Raw genomic sequence first — 24869 nt, 5'->3', positions numbered from 1 at the left:
GAAAAAGAAAAATGTTCTGATCCTGTGAAGTCATCTCATTCTGAATTTTTAAAAAGTCTCGTTACTTTTCAATCAGCCTGTGTGTGCTGTTACCAGTCAGGCTGTGTGCCTGCCTTGGTCCCTGTGGTTTCCCTAGTGTCCACCAGGGAAGCCAGACCTGAAATCACGCAGAGGTACTATTATCCAGGTCACCATAAGGGGAGCCAAAGAGAAGAGCAGCTACCTGCTGACTCAGGTAGTACAGGGTGTGTCCTTCCCCTTGAAAAGCCAAGCTGTTAGGCAGGATAGGGAGGAAGCTGAGGACTCTCCCTAATGAGAACCTGCCTGGTTCAAGCAAGGGTAATGCCTGTGTGCCCATGGAGGTGGATGAAGCTGGAACCCCTCCAGAATTACCAGTAACTGATGAGGAGACTCCCATGGAGTTACAAGTGGAACTGCCTGCTGAGGAGTTGTGGGGAGCTCCAGAACCGATGGATGTAGGAGTGACAATCAGCTCTGGCTGAGCAATGACTGTGAGGGTTTTTTTACTATTTTTTGGCTGGGTTCTTTTCCTGCTCCCAGTCATTTTCAAAGACTTTCTGGACTGTGCATTTGTTTGTAAAGCTAAGAATGAGTGGGGGAGAAGTTTGCTTCCATCGAGGTGGGAGTTTTGAAAGCTGTTTCTTTCTGCTTTTGGAAAGGCAAACTTGTGATACTCCTCTTTGCCCTGCTCTGCCACATTTTAGGCTGGAGGCTTTATTTTTGGTGTTTGCACTAGAGATGTTGGAGTGAAAAGGCATATTCTCCAGGAACTGTGTTTGAATGCTGTGGATGTGCTTACCTGAGCTCTGCTGGGGAGCAGACTTGGGGGGGGGGGGAGGGGGAAAGAAGCTTTAGTATAAGCAGCCCTGTGAAATAATATACCACAGGGAGAACTGTTGCATTAAGAGAAAAATCCTGAATGCTGCCAGAGTTTTCCTCTGACCTTTTTTGGTTTTGAACATTTATTTGTTACATTGAACTTTGAGCCATTCTGACTTAATTTTGAATAGTAAATTTTCTTTATTGCCATCTACAACTGTGTTGGTGATTTTTGATTTAGTTCCTTAAAATCCTGCAGAGTGACTCCGGTCTGAGTCACACGCAGGTGCAATTTTGGCTTGTGGCTACTGGAGGCACTGTGAAGACCTGGCCTAGGGTTCCAGTGCTGGCTACAGTGTGTGCACATGTATATACATTTGTGTGTGTGTGTGTATACAGTATGTGTGAAGACGACGATCAAACCGGCACAATATTTGTGCCGTGATAACATGCAGTCTCCCCGTTGTTAAAAATTCACTTTCTTGCTGGCATAAACAGTTTGAATACTGGTGCCTTTCCTGACGAAGCTCTTGTAGTTTGAGCGAAACGGAGATCTTCCGTAGTCATGTTTAGAAGCTAAGTACTTCAGAATTCCTATATTGTTGAATGAGAAAGTACTATTTGACAAATGAAGATATCACCACGTTAACAATTCTTAAGAATGATTTGTTGGATGAAGCTAATATGCGAATAAGAAAATAGGCAAACTAGATTTGCACAATATTTAATGTTTTTTAAAAATAAAATAAGGACAAAATAATACAAGAAAATACGTAAAAAAATAAAAAAACCTAAAAAATTAATAAAGGAGTTTTTGATAAAACAGAGAAATTAGGAGAATATACTGGACCAATGATAGCTCACCCTATGGCTACTGGCTCGTAATACACATCGAGCCTCTAGCTGTGAGCGCTTGAGATCCTTAAGTACTTCTCCCTTATATCCATTTGGATACTTTCTCTTGCGTTTTAGCTAAACTTTGAGGATATTTTTATGTGTATATTGTGACAGGGAGGCTCCTGTCACCAGTTTAAACCCGGTTTTAAACCCTGCCATGCAAAGGGCTGCCCCTATTCCTAAGCCCAGGAAGCTACCCACTAACCCTGTTCCTATTACAAAGAGCCAACAGGCAGGGCAAGGCAGAGAGAGAAGGGCAGAAACCACAATGATTTAGGGCACTATAATCCCTTTTATAATTCCTTGGGCAGTTCTCCAGTAAAGCCTCTGGTGAAGAAAACTAGCCCAGGAAGGGTTAAGGAAAGGGGCGGAGCTGACAGGCAAGACGAACCCAGAGGGAGAGTGGGAACAAGCCTGCAGCATAAAACCAACACACCTGGGAACACTCAGGGGAACTCAGGAACTGCAAGAGAGAGACGTGCCGTGCAGAGCAGGAAGGAAACAGCTAGGAGTTTTCTTTCACAGTCCAGGGCTAAAGAACAGGCTGTCCTACAGCCCTCACGAATTAACAAACTTCTGGCTCCCAGGCAGAAGCTCAATGGGGGAGAATGGCTTCCAGAGCAGGGCTGGCCGGTAGCTGCCCCTGAAGGGAATTCCTATTCAGCCTCAGAGAGGGAGTCCCTAATGGAGATAGAGATAGAGGTCTCTGAAGGAAGTGAAATGGAGTGCAGTCTGACTGCCTGGGATCTCCTATCTAACTACAGTCAATAAGGTAATGAATGGGGGAGGGGAATGAAAGTTAATGTCTTTCTATGCCGCGTTCTTTCTCCCTTAGGCAGGACTGTAAGGAAGTGTGAATGTGTCAATTAGAGCCCGAGAGATAGGCCTTGCAGAAAGAGTGAAGGAGGTGGGAACCCTAATTAACCTCTGCAAAAAGCCTGAACGGGAATTCAGTGACCTGACGTTACATAGCCCTGAATAGGGGAACCTTTGGGTGGGGACTTAAACCAGTCGGAAAAGGGTGGATGGTTCCCCAGCCCCTACCCCAGGAGCATAAGGGTAGTGGGGGCATGGTACTTCAGGTGGGTCAGGTGGGAAAAAGCTTCCTGAAGTATCCAGGCACAATTGGTGAAACTGAAGAAAAAAACGTTTTTGTTTATTTTTGGTTTATCTGCCTGAACAGCAGTCTGGACTCTCTTATAAAGGAGAAACATTGCTGATGTATTATTTGTTTCAAGTCCACTCAGCCAAGAGGGACTATTTGAGACCCAGTGCCTTGAACTGGGGATAATAAAAAGAAAAATCTGAACTTTACCAAGTGAGCAGTGTATGCTATTTTCTACTGGGATTATCCAGCGGGAGTCCTCCAGGGAGCGCTCCGTCCGGCGCCTGGGGCGGGAGCCGGATTGCCAGCGCTAGGCTTATCCCTGGCCCCGCCACAATATATATATCTTTGTCCTAATGTGATATGCATTTTATTAAACCCCCAATGGTTATAACTCATTCTTTTTACATAAAAACATGTTATATTATGATACCCCCCTCCCAATTTAAAACAGAAAAAGCTCCTTTTAAAAATTCAGCTTTTGCCCGTTTGTCCTGTCTCACCTTTCATTGTGTCAGTCTCTAGTCTGTATGTATTTCTCATGACAATCGGCACAGCTTATAAAAGGTTTAATCAATATTGTCTTTTAAGGAATGAAACCAAAATGAGATCAATAAAATAGGGCTTATAATAGAAGCTAGTTCTAATTTAGCTGAAAGCCTAAAGGAAGAGGAGGAGGAAACTACCGTGATACTGCTTTGAATGATCTCTAGCTCACTGGTGGTATATAAACAAATAAATATAGCAAGGGACTCACAGGAGTCGGCTCCTGAACATGGGTTCTAATAGGCTATGGTTCTATAACGTGCAACTGTCTTGGTTTTTATAACCCTTTCTTCATCCATGTAGTATAGTCCACTGATTACAATATCTGTCAACCAGGGGATATAGACAGTAATTCCCTCCCAAAGCCATTGCTCCAGGTACATTAGATGGATTTGTGAGCCCACAAAGACAGACAGGGAAAAATGCTTAAGTACCTGAATAAACTCATGTAAACCGTTCTGAGCTCTCCTGGGAGAACAGTATAGAAAATTGAATAAAATTATAAGTAAATCCTGAATGTTTGTCATGAAGTATCATTATTGTGCAGTGGCTGCGACTGTTCTTCCTCTCTCCTACCCAAAAGAGTGAATTTCTTTGTCTTGTTCACTTGCTGCTTCATCTTACAGACCTCAGAACTGCAGACTCCCTACCTCACCTGCCTTGTACTAATAACATCTCTCCAGTAAATTGCTTGAAACTCCAGAAATGAAGAGGGGTTTATGTAGTTTTAGAATCAGATTTGTTTTGTTCTTTTGTCTTTGCCTGTCTCTCTCTGCCTTCCTGGTCTCCTTAGGACAACTGCTAGAAGGGACAGGATCTCCTACAGTCACTCTGTTCCACAGGAGCCAATGTCTCTCCTCAGTCATTAGTAGCGATATAGAAGCTTCCAATAAAGATAAAGAAAGTTAAAGATCTTCTCCTCTGAGACACATCATCACCATGGTGAGTCAGCACCCTACAAGCTAGGTAAAGATTTGGACTCACCCATAGGCACTGTTAGTGCCATGCTGCTCCGTGGACCTTTAATTTCCTCCTATCCTCCAAACCCTCATATCTTCAACTCCTCTTAATATCCATCCTTGAGGTATTCTAATGAGAGCCCTATGGTCTGCACAAGGGGAGGGAGTGGTTTGAACAAAAGAAGTCTGATAGGTGGGGAAAGAGGGCCTGTAGTAATGAAGATTGGCAAGACAGCAGGAAATTTACCCCACCCCCCCTAAATTCTGTCATATGTGGGAATGCAGGAAATATCGTAAACCTTGGGAGCTATTTAAAGTTGTAGGTGCTTAATAGGAGAAGGAAATGTTGGGGAAGGAGGCCTAGTTTCAACAGATGTAATGCTAGAGTTTTTGTATCAAAGATTATAGGACAAAAAAATATGCTAGAAAGGGAGAAAAATATTTGATCAAATTACAGATTAATTTTCATTATAACAAGGGAAAAATGGGAAAAGAATTACTTCTTATTCCCCCTTAGAATTTGTACCAATAGTGCTACTTAAAGAATATTCAGAAGTTGGATTGTCTTTATATGAGTGACTGATGCCACCACAGATAAAGACCCGTAACCGCCCCCCTTCCAGCATTACCGGGCCCCATATGCGGCCCTCCCCCCCCCTCCTAAACGCTTTCTTCCCTCTCTTCTACCCACTCCCTTCTTTATCAGCCAAGTTTGGCTAAAGTGTGTTGTTAATCTAATAAATTATTGTAAATCGGCAGGTCAATGCGGATCCTAATGTAATTGTTGTAAACCGCCTAGAACTCGAAGGGTATAGCGGTATATAAGAATAAAATTATTATTATTATTATTATTATAAAGAGACAGTAGTGACTTCTGTATTGAAGGTGGAGGGTGTAAATCAACCTGGTTCTTAGAATTTTAGACTGATTTCTAACTTATCACTGTTATCAAAGAAAACTAAAAAGGAAGTGGCTTATGAAGCAGATCTTTGCTGAAGGATTATTCACTATAAGATATTGGCCAGGTAAGGTTTAGGATGGGTAGTGGGGTACAGATTTTGTTATTAGCTTTACTGGATAAGAATTATGTCAGTTTACATGGTGGGTAGGGGTTCTTGTGTTAGCTATACCCCTGGATTGAATGGCCACTTTTGATATAATGGATCCAAGAATCTTGGTAACTAGATCTTACAAGAATTTTTTTGAGATCTATAAACCGAGAAGAGAGCTTAGAGATGTAAATGAGATGAAATTAAGATTGGAGGGTAGAATGTCGACTATGCATGCTAGGATCAGAGCATCAATGATATCTGGGGCGTAGAACTATGGAATGCCTTGCCTGGTATCCTGCGGTTTTGTATGGGGAGGATGAATTTTAAGAAAATGCTGAAAACGCAATTATTTGCCAATACCTTTTTATGCTAAAGTATATTTCAGTTGATGATCGCCTTTTTGAATGTTTTTTTGGCAGCCAGTATGATTTAAAGCTTGCTTGTATTTCTGAATTGATTGAATTTGTGCTCTATCCCTGTTTATAACAGGGACGATTAATGATGTTGTTTAGACATGCTTATGTTATATGTGATAATCGTAGAGAAAAAAGATTTTATGTATGTGAAATGGAAACCGTATAATTGTTTGCGTTATACAAATTTTTTAAATAAATAACAGATGCAGAAACTTAGGTTTGCAAGGGAAGGTGGCCACAATGATTGAATCTTTCATATTAGAAGGGAAACATGAAGGCAGATAAAGGCCAAATGGCCCATCTAGTCTGCCCATTCACAGTAATCATTATCTCTTTCTCTCTCTGACAGATCCCACGCCTATCCCAGGCCCTCTTCAATTCAGACACAGTCTCTGTTTCCACCACCTCCTCCGGGAGACTGTTCCACACATCTACTACCCTTTCCGTAAAAAAGTATTTCCTCAGATTACTCCAGAGACTATTACCTCTTAACTTCATCCTATGCCCTCTCATTTCAGTATCCTTTCAAATGAAAGACACTCAACTCATGCACATTTATATTACGTACGTATGATAGAGACATTTAAATATTTCCCCTCTCCCACCATTCCTCAAAAGTATACATATTAAAATCTTTAAGTCTGTCTCCATAGGCCTTATCACGAAAACCGCACACCATTTTAGTATCCTTCCTCTGAACCAACTCCATCCTTTTTATATCTTTTTGAAGGTGTGGCCTCAAGAATTGTACACAATATTCTAAATGAGGTCTCACCAGAGTCATATACAGAGGCATCAATACCTCCTTTTTCCTACTGGCATTACCTCTTCCTATGCAACCCAGCATCCCTCTAGCTTTCACCGTCACCTTTTCAACCTGTTTGGCCACCTTAAGATCATCACATACAATCACACCCAAGTCCCACTCTTCTGTCGAGCACACAAGTTCTTCACCCCCTAAACTGTAACGCTCCCTTGGCAGCTCAAATGCATGACCTTGCATTTCTTAGCATTAAATTTTAGCTGCCAAATTTCAGACTATTCTTCAAGCTTCGCCAGGTCTTTCTTCATGATATTCACCTCATCTGGGGTATCCACTCTATTGCAGATTTTGGTAACATCCGCAAAGAGGCAAATCTTATCCGACAACCCTTCAGCAATATTATTTATAAATATGTTAAAAAGAACAGGCCCAAGAATAGAACCTTGAGGCACGCCACTGGTAACATCCCTTTCCTCAGAGCGATCTCCATTGATCACTACCCTCTATTGCCTTCAACTCAACCAGTTCCTGACCCAGCCTGTCACTTTGGAACCCATCCCAAGGGCACTCAGTTTATTTATTAGACATCTGAGTGGAACACCGTCAAAGGCTTTGCTAAAATCTAAATACACTACATCTAGTGTACATCCTCTATCAATTCTCTGGTCACCCTGTCAAAGAAATTGATCAGATTCGTCTGACAAGACCTACCTCTAGTGAATCCATGTTGCCTCCGGTTCTGTAATCCACAGGATTCCAGAAACTTCACCATTCTCTGTTTTAAAAGTGTTTAAATTAATTAGCTTACCACAGAAGTCAGACTTACTGGCTTCCCTACTACATAAGAACATAAGAATTGCTGCTTTTGAATGAGCCCTCTCTATACTCATCTTAATATTAAACCGTACCATCTTAATATTAAACCGTACCGTATCACTGGATGCCAGATGTGGGTGCCACTGTAACATCAGAAACACTTTTCCCATTTGTAAGCACTAAGTCCAGTATGACCCCATCCCGCATGGGTTCCATTACCAACTGTTGGAACAGTTCTTCTTGTAGAGAATCCAGAATCTCTCTACTTCTAGAAGACCCCGCAATATGGATACCCCAATTAACATCCGGCATGTTAAAATCACCTATTAGCAATACTTCCCCTCTTTTAGATATATTCTGAATGTCTACTGTTAAATCTCTATCCACTTTTTCTGTCTGTGAAGGAAGCCTTTATATCACACCAGTGTAAATATATTCACCATTCCCTCTTTCCAAATTGATCCACAGTGCATCTTCCTTGCCCTGCAATTCTGTGGCTTTATTATGATCTTTAACATATAACGCTACTCTCCTTCCTTTTCTTTCTACACTGTCTTTCCTGAACAGATTATAGCCCGGTATAACTACATCCCAGTCATGGTTCTCCGTGATCGCCACTATATCCAACCCCTCTTCTTCCAGCACAGCTTCTAGATCCTGAATCTTGTTTCCCATACTTCAAGCATTAGTATATACTGTTTTCCAGACATTGCCCCCTTTCCCATCCGTGTAGAGGTATTCAGTGATTTACTTACCTGAGAGCTTATACACACTTGGGGGCTTTAATCACCCTGCCCCATCACTTCTAGTTTAAAGCCCTCTTCAGTACATTAGCCAGCCTGCTGCCAAAGACACGTCTTCCCTTCTTTGATAGATGAACACCATCCCTGCTCAGCAGCCCAGATTTAGCAAAAGTAGTAATGGTGAAAAATATATAGTTAAACCTGGATTGTGTTCTGCAGGACTCCTTGGTATCATCAAAGGAGTTTACGGTCCATACTGGGTAATTTATGGGCAGTCCCCAGATTGAAAAGTTATGTGGCAAACCAAAGCTTTCTGAATGAAAGGACAAGACTGGAACTGTCAGAAAGCTTTTATGTGGTTTCTAATTTATTGACTTTTAAGAAAAGTTTAAGAACATTTTTATTTCCTTTGTTATTGAATAATGGTAGGGAAGACAATGGGGGAGGGGAGAAATTTTTATTGATTTTAATATTAATTGTTTAATATTTTGATTTAATATTGTTAATTGTTTAATATTGTTATTGGCTGAGATGGTTAAGATGGAAACTCCAGTAGATGGAACCTAAGTACACTATTGGGCAGAGCTCTGGGTTTCTGGCCCAGAAATATCTAAGTAAAAGGACCATTTAAAATAAATAAGAAATTTATGGAGCATGTATGGTTGGGCAGACTGGATAGACCACTCGGGTCTTTATCTATGTCACTATTGCTTTTAATATTTTGAAGGAGCAGAGTTACTCTCTATTGATTATTTTGTATGCTTTTGCTATAAATCATTTTGCATGATACAACAATTCAATAGATAAATATGTCTGTGCAAAAATCCATACATATGGAAATCCGGGTTACCTGTGTGGGGATGCTAGACCATTTGCTGCAAAGTCTCCTGCCAGAATGCTGACGGTGAAGCTCAAGCCCACAACTTAAAACATCAGATCTCTATTTTGGTTTTAGAGATGGGGATACTGCTATGGGAAGCTCAGTTACCCGATTCTCACTCATAATGATAGATAAAATAATGTAGCTGTGAATGTGGGACCAGCCAAGATTCACACTATCATCCATGCAAAATGAGCTGCTCTGCGCTTTTACATATCCCTGCTGTGTGATGAAATCTTGTCATGATGCTTCTGCACATAAAGTTAATAGTCCATTACTGTCCACCCAAGGCAGCTCATTATTCTAAGTGATCACCAGTGGTCCCATTTCTTATAATATGTGTTAGCATTAGTGGAAGAGGAGACTAGGGCTGACAGTGCAGGTGGCACATTAAAAGAATGGGGTCAGGGAGGCCCTTTTCTTAAGGACTTGGGGGGGAAATTCTAGAAAGAGCACCTAGATTTAGGCACCAGAAGGTACTCTACTGGCGCCTAAGTAAAAAAAAAAAATGCTGTTTAAACCTGCTAAATACAGCTCCTAAATAATACACACCAGAATTTCACCTATGTAGTCTTTAGGCTGTCAACTGCCACTATGGCCGTGGCTAACACCGGAAGAGGCTTTAGGTGGAATTAAGTGCCTATGTAGGCCCGGAAAATCCTGGTCTACATTTCTGGTGCCTATTTTTCATGGAAGTGAGATTCATTAAATGACTGACTCACAATCAGGGGCCGCTGATATCGGTGCCCTCTAGAGAATCCGGACCTTTCTGATTTTTTTATTATATCTACTTGGTATTTGCACATTGGATCCTCCCCTTATTTTGTAGATATGAGGTCAGGAAGGCTTCTGCTTTAGTGTTATAAATTGGTGACATTGAAACTTTGTCTCTAAGGAGAAATCTGCCTAATTCTTGACCAGGGAAGATTTCTTTCTGTTCTGTCTAGACATGTTAGCTGGGGAGGGGATAGAAGAAAGTGAGGAAAATGAGAATGGGAAAAATAAACTGCATCTGTCCTCTGTAACTTATTTCACACCCTCTACCAATTGTGATTTCACAAGCTAGAGGAGTACTATAGTGAGATGCCCCTGTAAGTAATGATTTTATATCCACAGTAAAACAAGCTTCATTGTATGTAACAAACTAGGACAAAGGAAGTCATCATGCTGTATCGAGCAATGGTGCACCCGCATCTGGAGTACCGGTATTGTGTCCAGTACTGGTCACCGTCCCTCAGGAAGGACATGGCAATACTTGAGGGAGTTCAGAGAAGGGCAACTAAATTGATATAAGGTATGGAAAACCTGTCATATGCTGACAGGTTAGAAAAGCTGGGGCTCTTCTCCCTGGAGAAGCGGAGACTTAGAGGAGACATGATAGAAACCTTCAAAATCCTGAAAGGCATAGAGAAGGTAGACAGAGACAGATTCTTCAGACTGTGGGGAACCGCAAGTACAAGGGGGCACTCAGAGAAATTGAAAGGGGACAGGTTTAGAACAAATGCTAGGAAGTTCTTCTTTTCCCAGAGGGTGGTGGACACATGGAATGCACTTCCGGAGGTTGTGATAGGGCAGGGCACACTATGGGGGTTTAAGGAAGGTTTAGATAAATTCCTGAAGGATAAGGGGATTGAGGGGTATAGATAGAATTAAAGGGTATAGATAGATTTAGAGATAGGTTATAGGAAGAGGCAGGAACCACTTAACAGGTCGTGGACCTGATGGGCCGTCGCAGGTGCGGACTGCTGGGGGCGATGGACCTCTGGTCTGACCCAGCAGAGGCAACTCTTATGTTCTTATGTTCTTATATCTACAGCAACTTTATAAGCCAGAAGTATTATGACTCTATATAAAGACTACAAATAAATGGTGACTTTGTCAACTTGGAAAATTGCAGCAAGGTTTTATCACAATTAACAAAACATTCAGCTATACTAATCAATACTATACACATATTAATAAATTACTAATTAGTCTTTCTTTAAATATACATGTCAAAATAACTCAATTAGTGACCAGCTCACATCAACTCCAGCATGTTTAAAAACAGTACCTAATCTATCATAATAAAGCCCTAAGCGCGCATGCACACTTCAAACAGTGTGATCCCTGCCTCCATGATTTGTGCTTCTGTGGTGCCGCCTGCGCAGTACAGCGTGCAGCGGTGGAGCCTGTGGCGTCTTGCAGTGCATGTGGCGGTTTGCTCAAACTTCTTGCAGCTGGAGCCTGCAGCAGTTTGTATGCCGAGGTTTCCCAGCGTCGGACCCTGCCAGAGCTGCTTGATTTTTACAAGGTAGGTGGGAGAAGGGGGCTGGAGCTGAAGCTGAAGCGTCTCAGTGCACAAAAAACAGACAGGCAGGGGGCAGCGAGAAATACAGAAAGACGAAGCCAGGGAGAGAGACAGAAAGAAAGACAGACACATGTATTCTAGCACCCATTAATGTAACGGGCTTAAATACTAGTATGCCATAAAATCCCAAATCTCTCCTTTTTATAATGAGAAAGCGGCACAGGTGATACACAAACCAATAAGGTGCTAGAGAGAGCTGACAACATGCGTTATCCAGATGTCAGCAAGAGGGACTGACTGCTTCCACTTCACTGGAATCTGAGAATCTGTGCTTCTGCTTTTAGATGAGGGTCGGGTTCATGACCCATGAATCTTGTCTTCAGGTTGTCTGAGTGCTGAGAAATTCTAAAGAAAGGTAGTTTACCCACGCTAGTGGCTGCCATTGCAGTAACTGCCTGAAGCCCATAGAAATTTAAAGGGCTTTGGATCTTTTGTTGTGCAATTTTGTAAAAGGGGTGGGGGGTTAACCAGATTCAAACAAGGATTGGAGAAAATAATGGAAAATGTGATCTCATTATGACTTTAAACTAGAAAGGTAAGAGAGAACAGGACCATTTTGCACATGTTTTGCTGTTTCTTATCCACCTGACAGATGGACCACTGCTGAGCACGGTTTAAAGAACTAATTATGAAAGTGGTTCCTCTAGGAGTTGTCTTGCTCTCCATCACAGGAAGTCTTACAATACTTGTAAAACTGCTTAAAATTGTAGATTTGTGGTATAAGAATAATTTTAAATAATTAAATAAAATACTTATCCTGAGTAAAGGAGGGTATAGGACAAAACAGACAGGACTAAAGATGGTCCCTGATGTTCTGAATGGTTAAAAAAACAAAAGGTATTGTACCTGCCTAGAAATGTGATCTGCAAATGCTTAAGAGGAGAAAGAATAACTGGGAAGAGATCAGGCTGAGGACAGTCCAACCAGATATTCAGTGCACAAAATACACGATAGAAAGACAAGAAAGAACGACAGAACAATACCAGGAACTATGGAACGTGAAAATATAAAGAGGTGTGCATAACTGACTGAGTTCTATAGTATATTCTGTTAAATACTTCAAACCATAAAGAGAATCCATGCTCAGTGCTATTCCTATAAAGGGCCGAGTAACGCTTCGTGCAGACATGAGGACTTACGCCTGCTGAAACCTGTGTAACTCCTGACACCCACTGGACCCGATGCCTTCATGGTTTCTAAACATGCCTTGAAGGCATTTGCCTTTTCATTGGAGTCTCAAAGCTTTATCTGGGGCTTTGGTTCCGGATAGTTGGAAAAAGGCCTGGGTTATTCTAATCTAAAAAAATAACAAATCATTAGATCCTTTACAACCTGCTAGTTTTAGGCCAACATCGATTCTTTCTTTTACAGTAGACTCTCTGTTAAACTGGAACTCAATTAAGCAGATCTCTCAAGCAACCAGAAAAAAAATCTATAAAATACTGTAATACTTTAAATAGAAATGAAAATAAAAAATTTCTGTCAGAAATGTAAGTGTAAACTTGGCCCGCCACACCTGAGTATGCCCGTACTCTGCCTACCACATGTTTGGTAGTTTGTCTGTGGGTATAACATTAGTTAGACCTATTTTTAATAGTAGCACTTAAGCAACCAGAAACTACATTTATCCAGCATCTATTAATCCCCATGGGTGCTGGTTAATTGGGAGTCTACTGTATTTCAAAACTAACTGAAAAAAATAGTTTATACTAGCAATTAAAATCTTCTATGCTTATCAGTCCGGTTTTAGACAATGGCACAGCAGAGACTACAGTTATGTCAGTTTTGAGTGATCAACACAGATCTTTGGACAAAAAATAATTCTTGCGGTTTCCTTACATTTATTAGCCGCTCTTCTCATTCATCTTATTCAAATTGGTATTTTTGGGAAAGTGGTTAACATCTTTCTTTTTTGTGCATCAATAGGTAAGCAAGTGTCTTCCGATTACCCCCTTCAGTGCTTTCACCATTACTCTTTAATATATATATTAGCCCCCCTTGTTTTGCTTATTCAATAATTTAATATCAATGTCTACATGTAGGCTGACATTTTACTTCTTTTTCCAGTTCTGCCTTCTAACAGAGATCTAGCACCTTTATAACGTTATCTTAATGCCTTTGCAGATTGGCTATTAAGAACATAAGAAGTTGCCTCCGCTGAGGCAGACCAGAGGCTTATTGCCTGAGCAGTGGTCCCTGACTATTTCTATAACCTACCTCTACTCCTATCTGTACCAAACAAGACCATAACCTGTTGGATCTGAAGTTCTCTTAATCCTCCAACATCTACTATGACTTATTTATTTTTTAAATAATTTATATTCCGCATATCCCTCAATTCTATGCGAATTACAAATTATCCCGGCAGGCTCCCACTTTATCTAATGTACCTGGGGCAATGGGGATTAAGTGACTTGCCCAAGGTCATAAGTAGCAGTGCAATATTCGAACCCACAACCTCAGGGAGCTGCGGCTGTAGCTCTAACCACTGCACCACACACTCCCATAGTTTAATCAACTTAATTTAATCAACCCATTTTGCCAGTTTTGGTACTTCCATTATCTAGGAGTTCGTAGCATTCCATCAACAAATATCTAATCTAGTTAAATTTGGATTTTGTATTTTATGTACACTCAGGACGCTTAGATACTTTTTGGACTTTGATTCTTTACATACGGTAATTCATGACTTTTTAATTTCTAAACTTTATTATTGTAATACGATTTACACAGGGTTACCTTTAAATCAAATCGTCTTCAAACTTTACATAATTGTGTGATTTGTTTACTGTGCAGATCTTCCAAATTTGAAAATATTATACCCCTATTTACACCGGCTACCCATACCCAAAAGAATTAAATTCAAGTTGCTTATTCTCACATTTCATGCTTTTCATACAGGTTTTCCATCGTATCTGGCAACCATAACCATCCGTTACACACCTTCTCGGGCCCTTCGATCCCTTGATTCCAATAGACTGGTTATCCCAAATCCTAAACAGGCCTATTTTGAGACCACAAGACATTTGACATTCTCTTTGAAGTGCTCTATCTGATTTTATTAGAGTTGAACAATCTTTTCAACATCTTATTAAAAACATTTTTTCCTGAAAACATATAAATGCCGGGTAGGACTGCAGTGGGTTTCCTGAAGAGACACATTCAGAGGATAGATAGACACTGAGTAGATAACAGTAATTATTCTGTGTGTGATATTGATGTCTCTTTTTTTATATTGAATGATTGACTGCATGCTTTTACTGATGCTGGTGTTCCTTTCTTTTTAAATTGCTTTAGTTAATGTAAACCACTTAGGTGCTTGACTGGTAAAAGTGGGATATCAAATCAATCTGAGCACACCTTCCTGCCCACTGCTTCCCCTTGCCCTGTCCATTTTCCCTTTACTGCATGTGCTCTGAAGCCAATGTACATACTTTTAAGTAGGGGTGGAAGAAAATTTTCAGCTTAAAAAATATGCCCAAATTGTTCCGCACTGTTTCTGTTTTTTTCAGAGGTTTCAAAGGAAAACAATATCATTGCATGCTGTCTTGGTTCATTTGCAAAGCAATACTACACTTAAATCATTCTAGACTTATAACCTGGATGTACTATCTAAAAAAATATGACTCTTTTGCCTTCAATCTCACTCCTTGGCAACTCTGGAATAGCACACAGGCAGATTCACACGTCAATAACTGATTGTTAATGGCTCATTAACAAATTACTTTGCATGTGGATCTGGGATCTGCATCCAAATTTGGGTGACCTTAAGAAAATCTGGTGAAAACTGTTTACATAGGAATATTTGATATTTTATGATTTATATAATAAGTGGTTTTTGGTTTTGTTTTTTTTAAATTCTATACTGGTTACACAAAGTTATATATTTTATTTACACACATTCCCCCCCCCCCCCCCCCACACACACACACTTTTATAAAACCACAGTATGGTTTTTAGCGCCAGCCACGGTGGTACAGCTCCGACGCTCATCGGAATTCTATGAGTGTTGGAGCTGTTACCACCATGGCTGGCGCTAAAAACTGTGCTACAGTTTTGTAAAAGGAGGGATTAGTTACATCCTACCTTTTTTCATTTGATCTTTATCCTGTTAGTATCTTTTCTTTATACTCTTATCATAGACTGCTGAAGAGCAAAACAAGAACCTGATTCACTCGTACAATCCAGAGAAAAGAAAGGAAATATAGACAAATCTTTTTTGCCTTTACTGGCAGAATGGCAATACAGGGAGGGCGACAGCGAGGAACACATAACCTATTTCTGTTTACCCCAGGGTAAATAAATGAAGCGCACAGATGCAGCAATGCAAATAGTACTCGGAGGCAACAGGGACCTCTTTGGAGCAGCAATTCCAATGAAAAGCAGTGCAGTTAAAACTCCTCTGGAAGCAGAACGGTAATCCTGAGAGTGCTCTCAATTAACAGATGACCTCAAGCTGACAAGATATACAGGGCTTTGACAGGAATGTGTTTGATAAGGAAATGCATAATTGAAATACTAATAATCAGCTTTATGTAATCTGACTGCAGCACAAGGGCTGCCTTTGATCCTCCTCCCCTCACACTCCTCATTCAATCAACAGTGGATAATGGACATGAATCTGAAAATGCCTTTAAGATGCATCATACACTGTACTTCCCCCAATAAAGTGTTCTGAGAGGGAGAGAATAGCAGGACTGCATTGCAGGAGCTAATTCAAAGAAGGGGAACCTATGTGAAAAACCCCAAAAGTAGAACCAGAGCCAGTAGTACACAAATTTACACCTAATCTAAAGATGATGTAAATTTGTTCATCTATGCCAGTGTATTGCAAGACGCCGGGGAGGAGGAGAGGCACCAGCGCTGGCTGACTACCTACAGGACGTGCCTCTTGTGGAGAGAGGCACATCCTGGAGGCAGTCAGCCACTACCAGTGCCTCTCTTCCTTCTTTACAGCGCCCCGCACATGCATGGACATTGACATAACATCACGCACTTCCGGGTGCCCTCGAATCACAGCCACCAGTTTAGTGTGCCGCGGCTTGTAAAGTTTGCGAGACATTGATCTATGCGATATGTGAATTCATGTGTTTTTCAGAAGTATATTGCAGTTCTATCCCAGCTCTACCCCAAGAACATTTACATGAGGTCTACATAACAGTACGTGCCTCTAAGCAGTTCATTTTTGGTGTGCCTACTTGTTACACATGTATACCTGCCTGCCATATTATGTTCAAATCAGATTTATTAGGCTAGTTAAAAATACAAACAGAATAAAGGCATGCAGTATGTCCTTTGAAACATTGAGCAAATCTCTCAGCAATGGCCATAATTACTGAAACATCTAACACATACTCAGACTAAATTCTTAGCGCTCCCCTCCCAAAAAAAAAAAATTATGAGGCTAACAGTTTATGATAAAGCAGAGGGAGAAACTACATATTCAATACCCTATTTAATCACAATGAACTAAGCATTAGGCTAATTCTCCACTCCACTTTCCGCAAGGAAACTCCTTTAGTGGCGAGAGGCATGTCCTATAGACAATCAGCTGATGCCAGCCCTCTTCCCTGCTGGCACCCCCTTCTTACGAGCTTACGTGTGCATGTGTGACATCATCACAGAGACATATGTGCACTTCCGGATGCCTCGAGCCATGGCCACTACGTTACAGGATTGCTTCGGGGAAGGTGACTAGTTTACATATGGAAATGGACATGCATGAGCAAGTTGTGACTAGAAAAGTTGCTCCCACGAGTACATTTACAGCACATGTTTCAAGGCAAGATATTCTGAGCCTGGAATGCATGTGCTTTCCAATTGTACAGATATATTTAAAAATTTCCCTATCAGTATTTGTACCTCACCCAAATCATACACAGGCATGAGTAAACTGTTTGGAAGACCTTAAAATCTATCTCATACAAAACAAATGTTAAATTTTGCATTCAGCTACTTAATTGGCTTTTTAGTCAGAGATGCATTTAATGCTTGAGCGTCCTTTTCAGGACTAGTAATTTTTAATTCTTTTTTTTTTTAGCAGAACTCTGGAGACTATTTGTTCCCTTTCCTTTTGTTTTTTTCCGTTTATATTCTTTCCTATTTTTTTATATTGTACTTCTTCCCCTTCCTACCCTATTTGTTTTGTAATGTCTTTAAGTGTTGGCCTTTTTTTTTTTTTTTTTTTGTTCATCGCCTTGAAACTTTGTTTAGGCCATTAATCAGATTTTTAATAAACTTGAAACTTGGTTTAAAAAAAAAAAAAAATTTTGTATTTGTATAATTTTCCAAAGAAAACTTCAAGAAAATATCCTGAGAGGAAAACCTGAGTTAATTACATAGCAAAAGCAGTAACATTCTAATATCAGCATATGGAAAATAAGGGATTTTTAAAAAACCCGAGTATCTCAATCTCAATACACAATCTAAAAAAAGAAAAATTAAATATAGTAACGAAAGAATAAAGAGGTGCCAAGATGAAAATTTAGCATTTTACCTGACATTCACATTTAAGTTGCAAATTGGTGCTTACTAACTTAACACTATAAGGCCCTCCTTTGCAAAGCCCTGCCAGGCATTTTAGCGCCGGCCAAAGTGGTAAGAACTCCCGACACTAATAAAAGTCCTATGAGTGTCGGAGTTCTTACTGCCGCAGCTGATGCTAAAAACGCTGGTGCGGCTTTATAAAAGAGGGGATAAGTAAAGTCCCTCTTTTTTTAACATATGATTTTTAACATGGTTCCTGCTGGGTGTCCCAGCAAATAAATAGGTACTCCAGCACAGCCTTTTGTAAAACACCCAGGAAACTTTTTTAATGTCCACAAACTGACACTTCTGACCTAGAAGTCTTATGCAAAATGGGGTTTCACAATCATGGGCATACTGTATGTCATTTAGAGTTCAGGTACTTAACACAGCACAGGTGGCCATTTTAGATGATCTTCAAATGTATCTAAATAGTAGAAGATATTCTATTCTGCTGTTAATTTATCTGAGTGCAGTACTAAATACCATTAATCACAATAGCTTGATTAATTGCCTTGCAAATTAAAGAACAGTAATTAAATGGTTGAGTACCAGAAAGTAAACGTGGGGGAGAAAGAGCACTGTCCCAATCTTTTTCCCCGTTATGTAGATTCCTGCAGAGTTCACTACTTCCCCCCCCCCAACACACACACTCTTATTTTATTTATTTATTTATTTATTCATTCATTCCACTTTCTATGCCGTTCTCCCAAGAGAGCTCAGAATAGAAACATAGAAGATGACGGCAGATAAGGGCCATAGCCCATCAGGTCTGCCCACTCTACTGACCCACCCCCAAATCTACTATCCTAGGGATCCCAATCCTTGTGGCAGAATGGTGTATATGAATTTATTCCAAGTACTCAAGCATTTATATACAGCTTCTAGCAAAAGTATTAGGGGCCCGGGCAGATGGCTTACAGATATAGTATTTATTTTTTTTATTTTTATTTCATTAAACTGTAATAGCAAAATCTCAAACAAAAGTATAATAAAAATATACTAAGCCACAAAATATTTCAAACACATATCCAAATACAATAGCATTCAATTGCCTTCCCTTCACAACTTTAACAATTTTATAATACATACAATTTTACCAATATATAGTAGATGCATATACTGTACACCTCTACAATAATAATCATATGCCCACTTAACTACTGGGTAAGCAACATCTTAGAGAACATATTCTACCCATGAAGTAATACACAGCATTTCTGAACTCTTAAAACACAGCATCCCACTTAGTTAATAAAATATATATTTTGTGTAATCACATTTCATCTATTCCCTTTAACCACACAGTCAGGAGAAATGCACAATGCTCTTTAAAACAACCGATTCCCCACTCTAATTCCAAATTATTAGCATTTGATACATATTTAGGGTAAATAACCCAGGATCATCGAATCTGCACTTCCAGTTCAGTACATCCTACATCCCCATCACTATGCAGACCACTGGAATCACAGATTGTAAAGCGCAGTGGCAATAGTACTGATGATCCCTGCCCTAGGAGTACCGTATTTTCACGCAGATAACGCGCGCGCATTTACAAACCGAGCATAACCATGCACGTTATATGCATAAGCGCGTTGTACAATTTGTTTTTTACATAGTTTCCCCCCCCACCGACGTCCGATTCATCCCCCAGCCCTGAAAGCCTGATGCCCCACCCCGAAGGATCGCTCGCACCCCCACCCAGAAGGACCGCTCGCACCCCCACCCCGAAGGACCGCTCGCACCCCCACCCTGAAGGACCGCTCGCACCCCCCCCCCGATGTCTGATTCATCCCCCAGTCCCCCCCTGCATGGAGAAGCAGCCTACCGTTGGTTCCCGATGCCAGTGAGCCCTGCTGCTTCCTCTGCCGGCGGTCCCGCTCTTTCTCTGACATCAGAGAAAGGGCGGGACTGCCGGCAGAGGAAGCAGCGCAGGGCTCAGAGAAGGGGTGGGACCGCCGGCAGAGGAAGCAATTTGTGCAATTCATTAAATGGGTAACTTTTTCTGAATAATCAATATATTGCTACATGTGACCTGCTGGGCAAAAAGGTTCCAAAAGACGGGTATGTGACTCATTTAGTAGACTACAAGATAGAGGGATATCAATCCTATAAAATTTCAGCCTCGGGTAATGTTTATCAATAAACAAGTAATTAACGCTAGAGAAAACGTACCTGATGTAAGAAAGAATTTAAGAAAAAGATTTGTAACCTGTTGTGTGTGTACTTTTTTGTGGCATCTATGCAAATTAATGTATGAATGTTTTCTTGCTTTACTTTTTAAAATGAAGTTCCTTTCTGTCTTTGGATATTAGTCTTTACATCGCCTTCACCGTATAGCAAGCCTTTTAAATAAACAACGGCCATGAAAAACAGCAACGTTCTGAAAAAACAAATGGCACAGTCCCATTCTATTGACTCTATGGTACACAAAGCTTTCAAAACTGAAAGTTGCCCAAATTTACCTCTGCAAACTTTTAGAGCCTTTATCTCTGTTATTTGTAACCCCACTTTTGAGGTCACACACAGATAAGTTTTGGCCTTGCCCCTTAAACATCTCTGGTCCCTTATCTTCTACACATGCATTTTGGCTGGATACCACGTTACCTGCCCAAAATGTATTCATTATGTTATTCAAAATTTTTAACAATCAAAAGAAAACAAAAAGTTTATGGTATAATCACTTGATGTTAACAGCATAAATGTTTTTGAACATTGCCCCATGACTGGTTTTAAGCATTTGGTGGGATCATATTTAGGGAGAGGCTCTAATTACCTTAGGATATTTAGATAACTCTTATTTTTGTGGTTATTCTTGTAGAGTTTAGCTTTTAAATTTGGTGATGGGGAGTCCACTCAGTGAGGAAATGCACTATGAATCAGGATTACGTCAAGCAGCATTGTTTTTGCCAGTATTACTAAATGATATTAACATCTAAGTTCTGATTAACTGTATTCTAGACATGCACATTTATAACTGATTAACTGTATTCTAGACATGCACATTGTTTTATCCATTCTATATTCATATTTGCTAAGTTGAGACATTTCTTTCTTCTTTTTTTAGAGAGTTTATTTCTGTTTTTCAATTGCTGGAACAGTCTAACTGTTCTTCCTCATTCTCCATCTCACTCTGCTATAGCGTTCTCTCTCTCACATATCAAATGAAGAGTCTCCTCTTCCTCCCAAGTCTGCCAACTTCCTAATCCCTGAATAGGGTCAAAGATGGCTCCTCCCTCCAAGGTCCCCAATTAAGAGATGAAGGTACCTGCTGCTTTCCAGATCCCTGATCTGTACGGAAAACTGTGCTTCCCTCTCAGGCCCTTAATCAGAATTGAAAAGACATTGCCTCCTGCTCCCCAGGTCATCTAACCAACCCTAAAAATCCACTCTCTTCTATTGAACCTGTTGACAAAGTCTCTTAAACATACTTTGATTACATAAATATAGATTTTTTTTTTCTTTTCCAAGTAGTACATATTTTTTACAATCTAAGAAACATCCTGAAGAACAGGAGAAGCACGTTAGCCAATAAAAAAATTAAGCGTGTCTATGACTACCCCCATCTTTAGAGCATGAATGTTCCTTACAGTACAAACTGTGTTGCAATCACCTATTCTTACTAATCACATCCAGCCTAAAGAAGTCTTGCGTGCATCTAATAAAAACTATCTTGAGCTAAGAATAAATAGTATCCCACTGACTCTGGTACTCTTCCCAATGTATGCCATTTTACACACCAGGGCTCAAAAGATTGCACACTGCAGGGAATAGAAATCTGTACAGTGCTTTTTAAACACAGTGCTCTGTAAGTCTTACAAGGGCACCCTCCCCTAGGGTCCCTACATGAGAGAGAGCCACACGGCACCCTTCTCTTGCCATCTACTCCTACTAGATCAGATTCAGATGTTTCTCTTGTGAGGAATTTTGTTCCCAATGAGAGCTCTTCCCTCCCTGCAAGTCTTCCACCTTCTCTGGCTCTGTTCTTCAGTGATGTCACAATCAGCATCGCCCAGTGAGGGCATTGGAAATGCTGTGGCAGTGGCCTGGGATGTGAATGCTGCCAACAGTATTTACCCATCAGCTGACAAGGAAAGACTGCAGACAGTGACCAGGACAGGGTACGGTAGGTTAGGCTTCTAAGTACTGGTGGACTTCCTGGGTCGCTCGCACTACTGTGCTGCATCTTTATACTATCCAGGTTGGCAGCAAATACCGGTAGTTCATTATTAGGGTAACAAGAGGCACCTTGCAGACTATTATAATTATGTTTTTTTTTAACGTTCCTGAGTGAGAGGAGTATTGTAACCGGTTGTCTGTTCAATGATCAAAATCAACATAGGCTATCCTCTTCTGAAATAGCAATAAGTGTCATTCTACCTACATTTGATGTACCAAGGGTTTCTTTTTTTAAAACTACTACTATATAATTAAGTGCTTCTTACATCTTCAGCTAAGGCTGTAAAAGCACATGGTAAAACAATACTAAAATGGCTAAATCTTTATATACCGCATATATGGCCAAAAAAGGTTCAAAGCGGTTTAGAATATAATTCAATCTAAATTATGAAAGGAACTCCATTTTAAATGGAAAATTAAAGGAAAGGAATCATTAAGTGGAGCTAATGAATTAGTGTGTGTTAAGGGCTATGAAGCCCAGAGATATACAAAGGGCTGTGCGGTATCTGGCATGTGCTAAATCCATTAATACATCTTAGCAAAAGGATCCCTAAGCAATTGAAAAGTTAAAATATATCCTCAAGCTTACTCTGACAAATCCTGGTCACTTAGCATCTTCTCCTTCCCTCTCCCTCTATCATCCTATACATTTTGGGATGTGAAATCTCTAAGGGACTACTCTGAGCGCAGCAGAAAGGAAAAGAAGCCACCCCCTTTGAAAGACCGGTTGGTAACTTCAGTCACTGAAGCATTTGCTCTATAAGCTCTGAAGGTCACAATAGGTGCTACATAAGCAATGTTGAAAAGCACAATTCAAACAAGAACTCTTTTTGCAAAGTACTAAAGCACATCATCCTAAGGGGCAAGTGGAAGAATAGGAAATGTTTGAAACCCCAGTGTGACATATTACCCCATTGCCTTTAATTCTGCTCGAGTAGCTCCATTTTGCTTGTAATTATCTGCGCTTGAGAGGAGGCCAAAGAATCCCACTAACCCAATTCCCTGACAAAATCGAAAAGACTTAGGGCTCATTTTATCAAGCAGCGCTAGCGGGGTTAACGTGCGTGACTTTTCATCACACGTTAACCCCCGTGCTGACCAAAAACTACCACCTGCTCAAGAGGAGGCGGTAGCGCGTGGCTTGATAAAAGGAGCCCTTAGCCAGGGAACATGTGCAAAAGGCAGGGCAGAGAAAGTTATCATCATTATGACAACTTCTGGTTCCTTCCTAGAAACAAGTGCGTTTGCACTCTCCTACGAAGTGGATTTTGCCGCTGCTTGGTCCTATTGAATAGAACGAACTACCACTTAACATCAGAAAACTGGACAATTTAAAAGTAATTTGTGTTTACATTTTCTGGACATGGCATTTAGTCAACCTTGATGAACTTTTTATATATTATGCTGGATTATATATGCTAATTTTTTCACTGATTGTTTTTGTGTATATTTGGTTGTAACTCGCCTTGGATAAAGGCGGGCTATAAATATAATAATTTCCACTGCCCTTTGAAGTTTGACATTTGGTCACTGGGGAGGGACAGAACACTCCTCCTGCGTACAAAGTTTACACCCAGGGGATCTAAACAAACTATATGCAGCAACTTTAAGTAAAAGCCGGCTGGCAAATCAAGAGCACATACTTACCCAGAAGAGCAGGTTGAAGATGAACATGAGGTATTTGATACACTGAAGGCAGTTCTGAGCCATGCTGCACCTCTTCAGCTCTAGGAGAAAGATAAAGGAGAGATCCAAATAAAAGACCACGTATTTGTTGCCCTTGGGGGATGTGTACTTGGCCTTGGTGGCTTTGGGGCCTGGGTTGGTGTGGAATCCAAAAAAGGAGTTGCTGGTGGCTCCGAACTGGCCGCCATACATGCTGCTATAGCGGCGGAAGGCACCCCCGTCATGAGGGAAGGAGTAATCCTTACTGTCCAGGGATGGGCTCCTGTGGTATGTGGACTCATCTGTACTGGAGCGGCGCATGGTGCCAGGCGCTTACAGGTTTCCCCCAGTTCCTTATTCCTGCTCACCACCTGCCCCATTGGCTTCCATGCTGCAAAGAGTTACACAGACCCAGTAAGTTCTTTTAAGTGCTCTGGCTACATGTAAAAATTATCTCTGTAAAGAGTTATTGAGAAACATTTCCCCACACAGCAGACATTTCCCATCAAGGAGAAATCCTCAGCTCTGGCAACATCTCTCTTTCCCCGCCTCTCCCAAAAAATAATTTAAAAATGATGAGAAGAAAAAAAAAAAGCAAGAAAGAATTGAAAAGAGAAGTGTTGTCTGTCCTTTCCTTAAGATGCCATCTGATGCCTGTCCCTGTGCATGCCGAAAAGAAGCATCAAGCTTTTGCAATCTTGTTGAAAGTGCTAGGGGAGAGAGCGCAGATCAAATCAATCCAAAAGACTGGTACAAAAGCAGCATCCACGGCGAAAGGCTCTGCTGCCAGCGCTACTGAGCAGGATGGTCCATCTTATGCATGCGCACACATACACACTCAGCCTTAGCTGCGAGAGCTGCTGCCTTCGTTCACAGCCCCTTCACTCCATAGAGACTCCTGCCCAATCCTCATCTCTCCTCTGTTCTAGCATCCAGCCGCAAGCCCCTGCTGTGGTCCACTCCTGCATCCGAGGGAGCTCCTTGTGTCTCATTAATGCTTGCTCAGCACTCTAACTCCTGCCTTCCCCTCCCCGTCCAATCAAAATTATCCTCATGCAACATCATCTCCCCCACCTTGAAAAAAGAAACACTCTGACGGCTTCACAGCATATTCAAGATGTGCTATTTTA

General features: G+C 40.8%; 1 protein-coding gene across 1 annotated transcript in view; it reads right to left on the bottom strand.

Moving 5' to 3' along the window:
- TSPAN4 (tetraspanin 4) overlaps positions 1 to 24060 on the bottom strand; it is a 355015-nt gene extending 330955 nt beyond the window's left edge. Inside the window, exon 1 of the mRNA XM_033928280.1 lies at positions 23722 to 24060. Coding sequence (XP_033784171.1) covers positions 23722 to 24060 — 339 coding nt within the window. The remainder of the gene's footprint in view (positions 1 to 23721) is intronic.
- Between the last annotated feature and the right edge of the window lie 809 nt (positions 24061 to 24869).

The sequence above is a fragment of the Geotrypetes seraphini genome, chromosome 19 (assembly GCF_902459505.1).
Source record: "Geotrypetes seraphini chromosome 19, aGeoSer1.1, whole genome shotgun sequence".
In the NCBI taxonomy this organism is placed as follows: Eukaryota; Metazoa; Chordata; class Amphibia; order Gymnophiona; family Dermophiidae; genus Geotrypetes; species Geotrypetes seraphini.
Note: the sequence above shows the minus strand (reverse complement) of the source record. Positions and strands in the feature narration are given on the sequence as shown.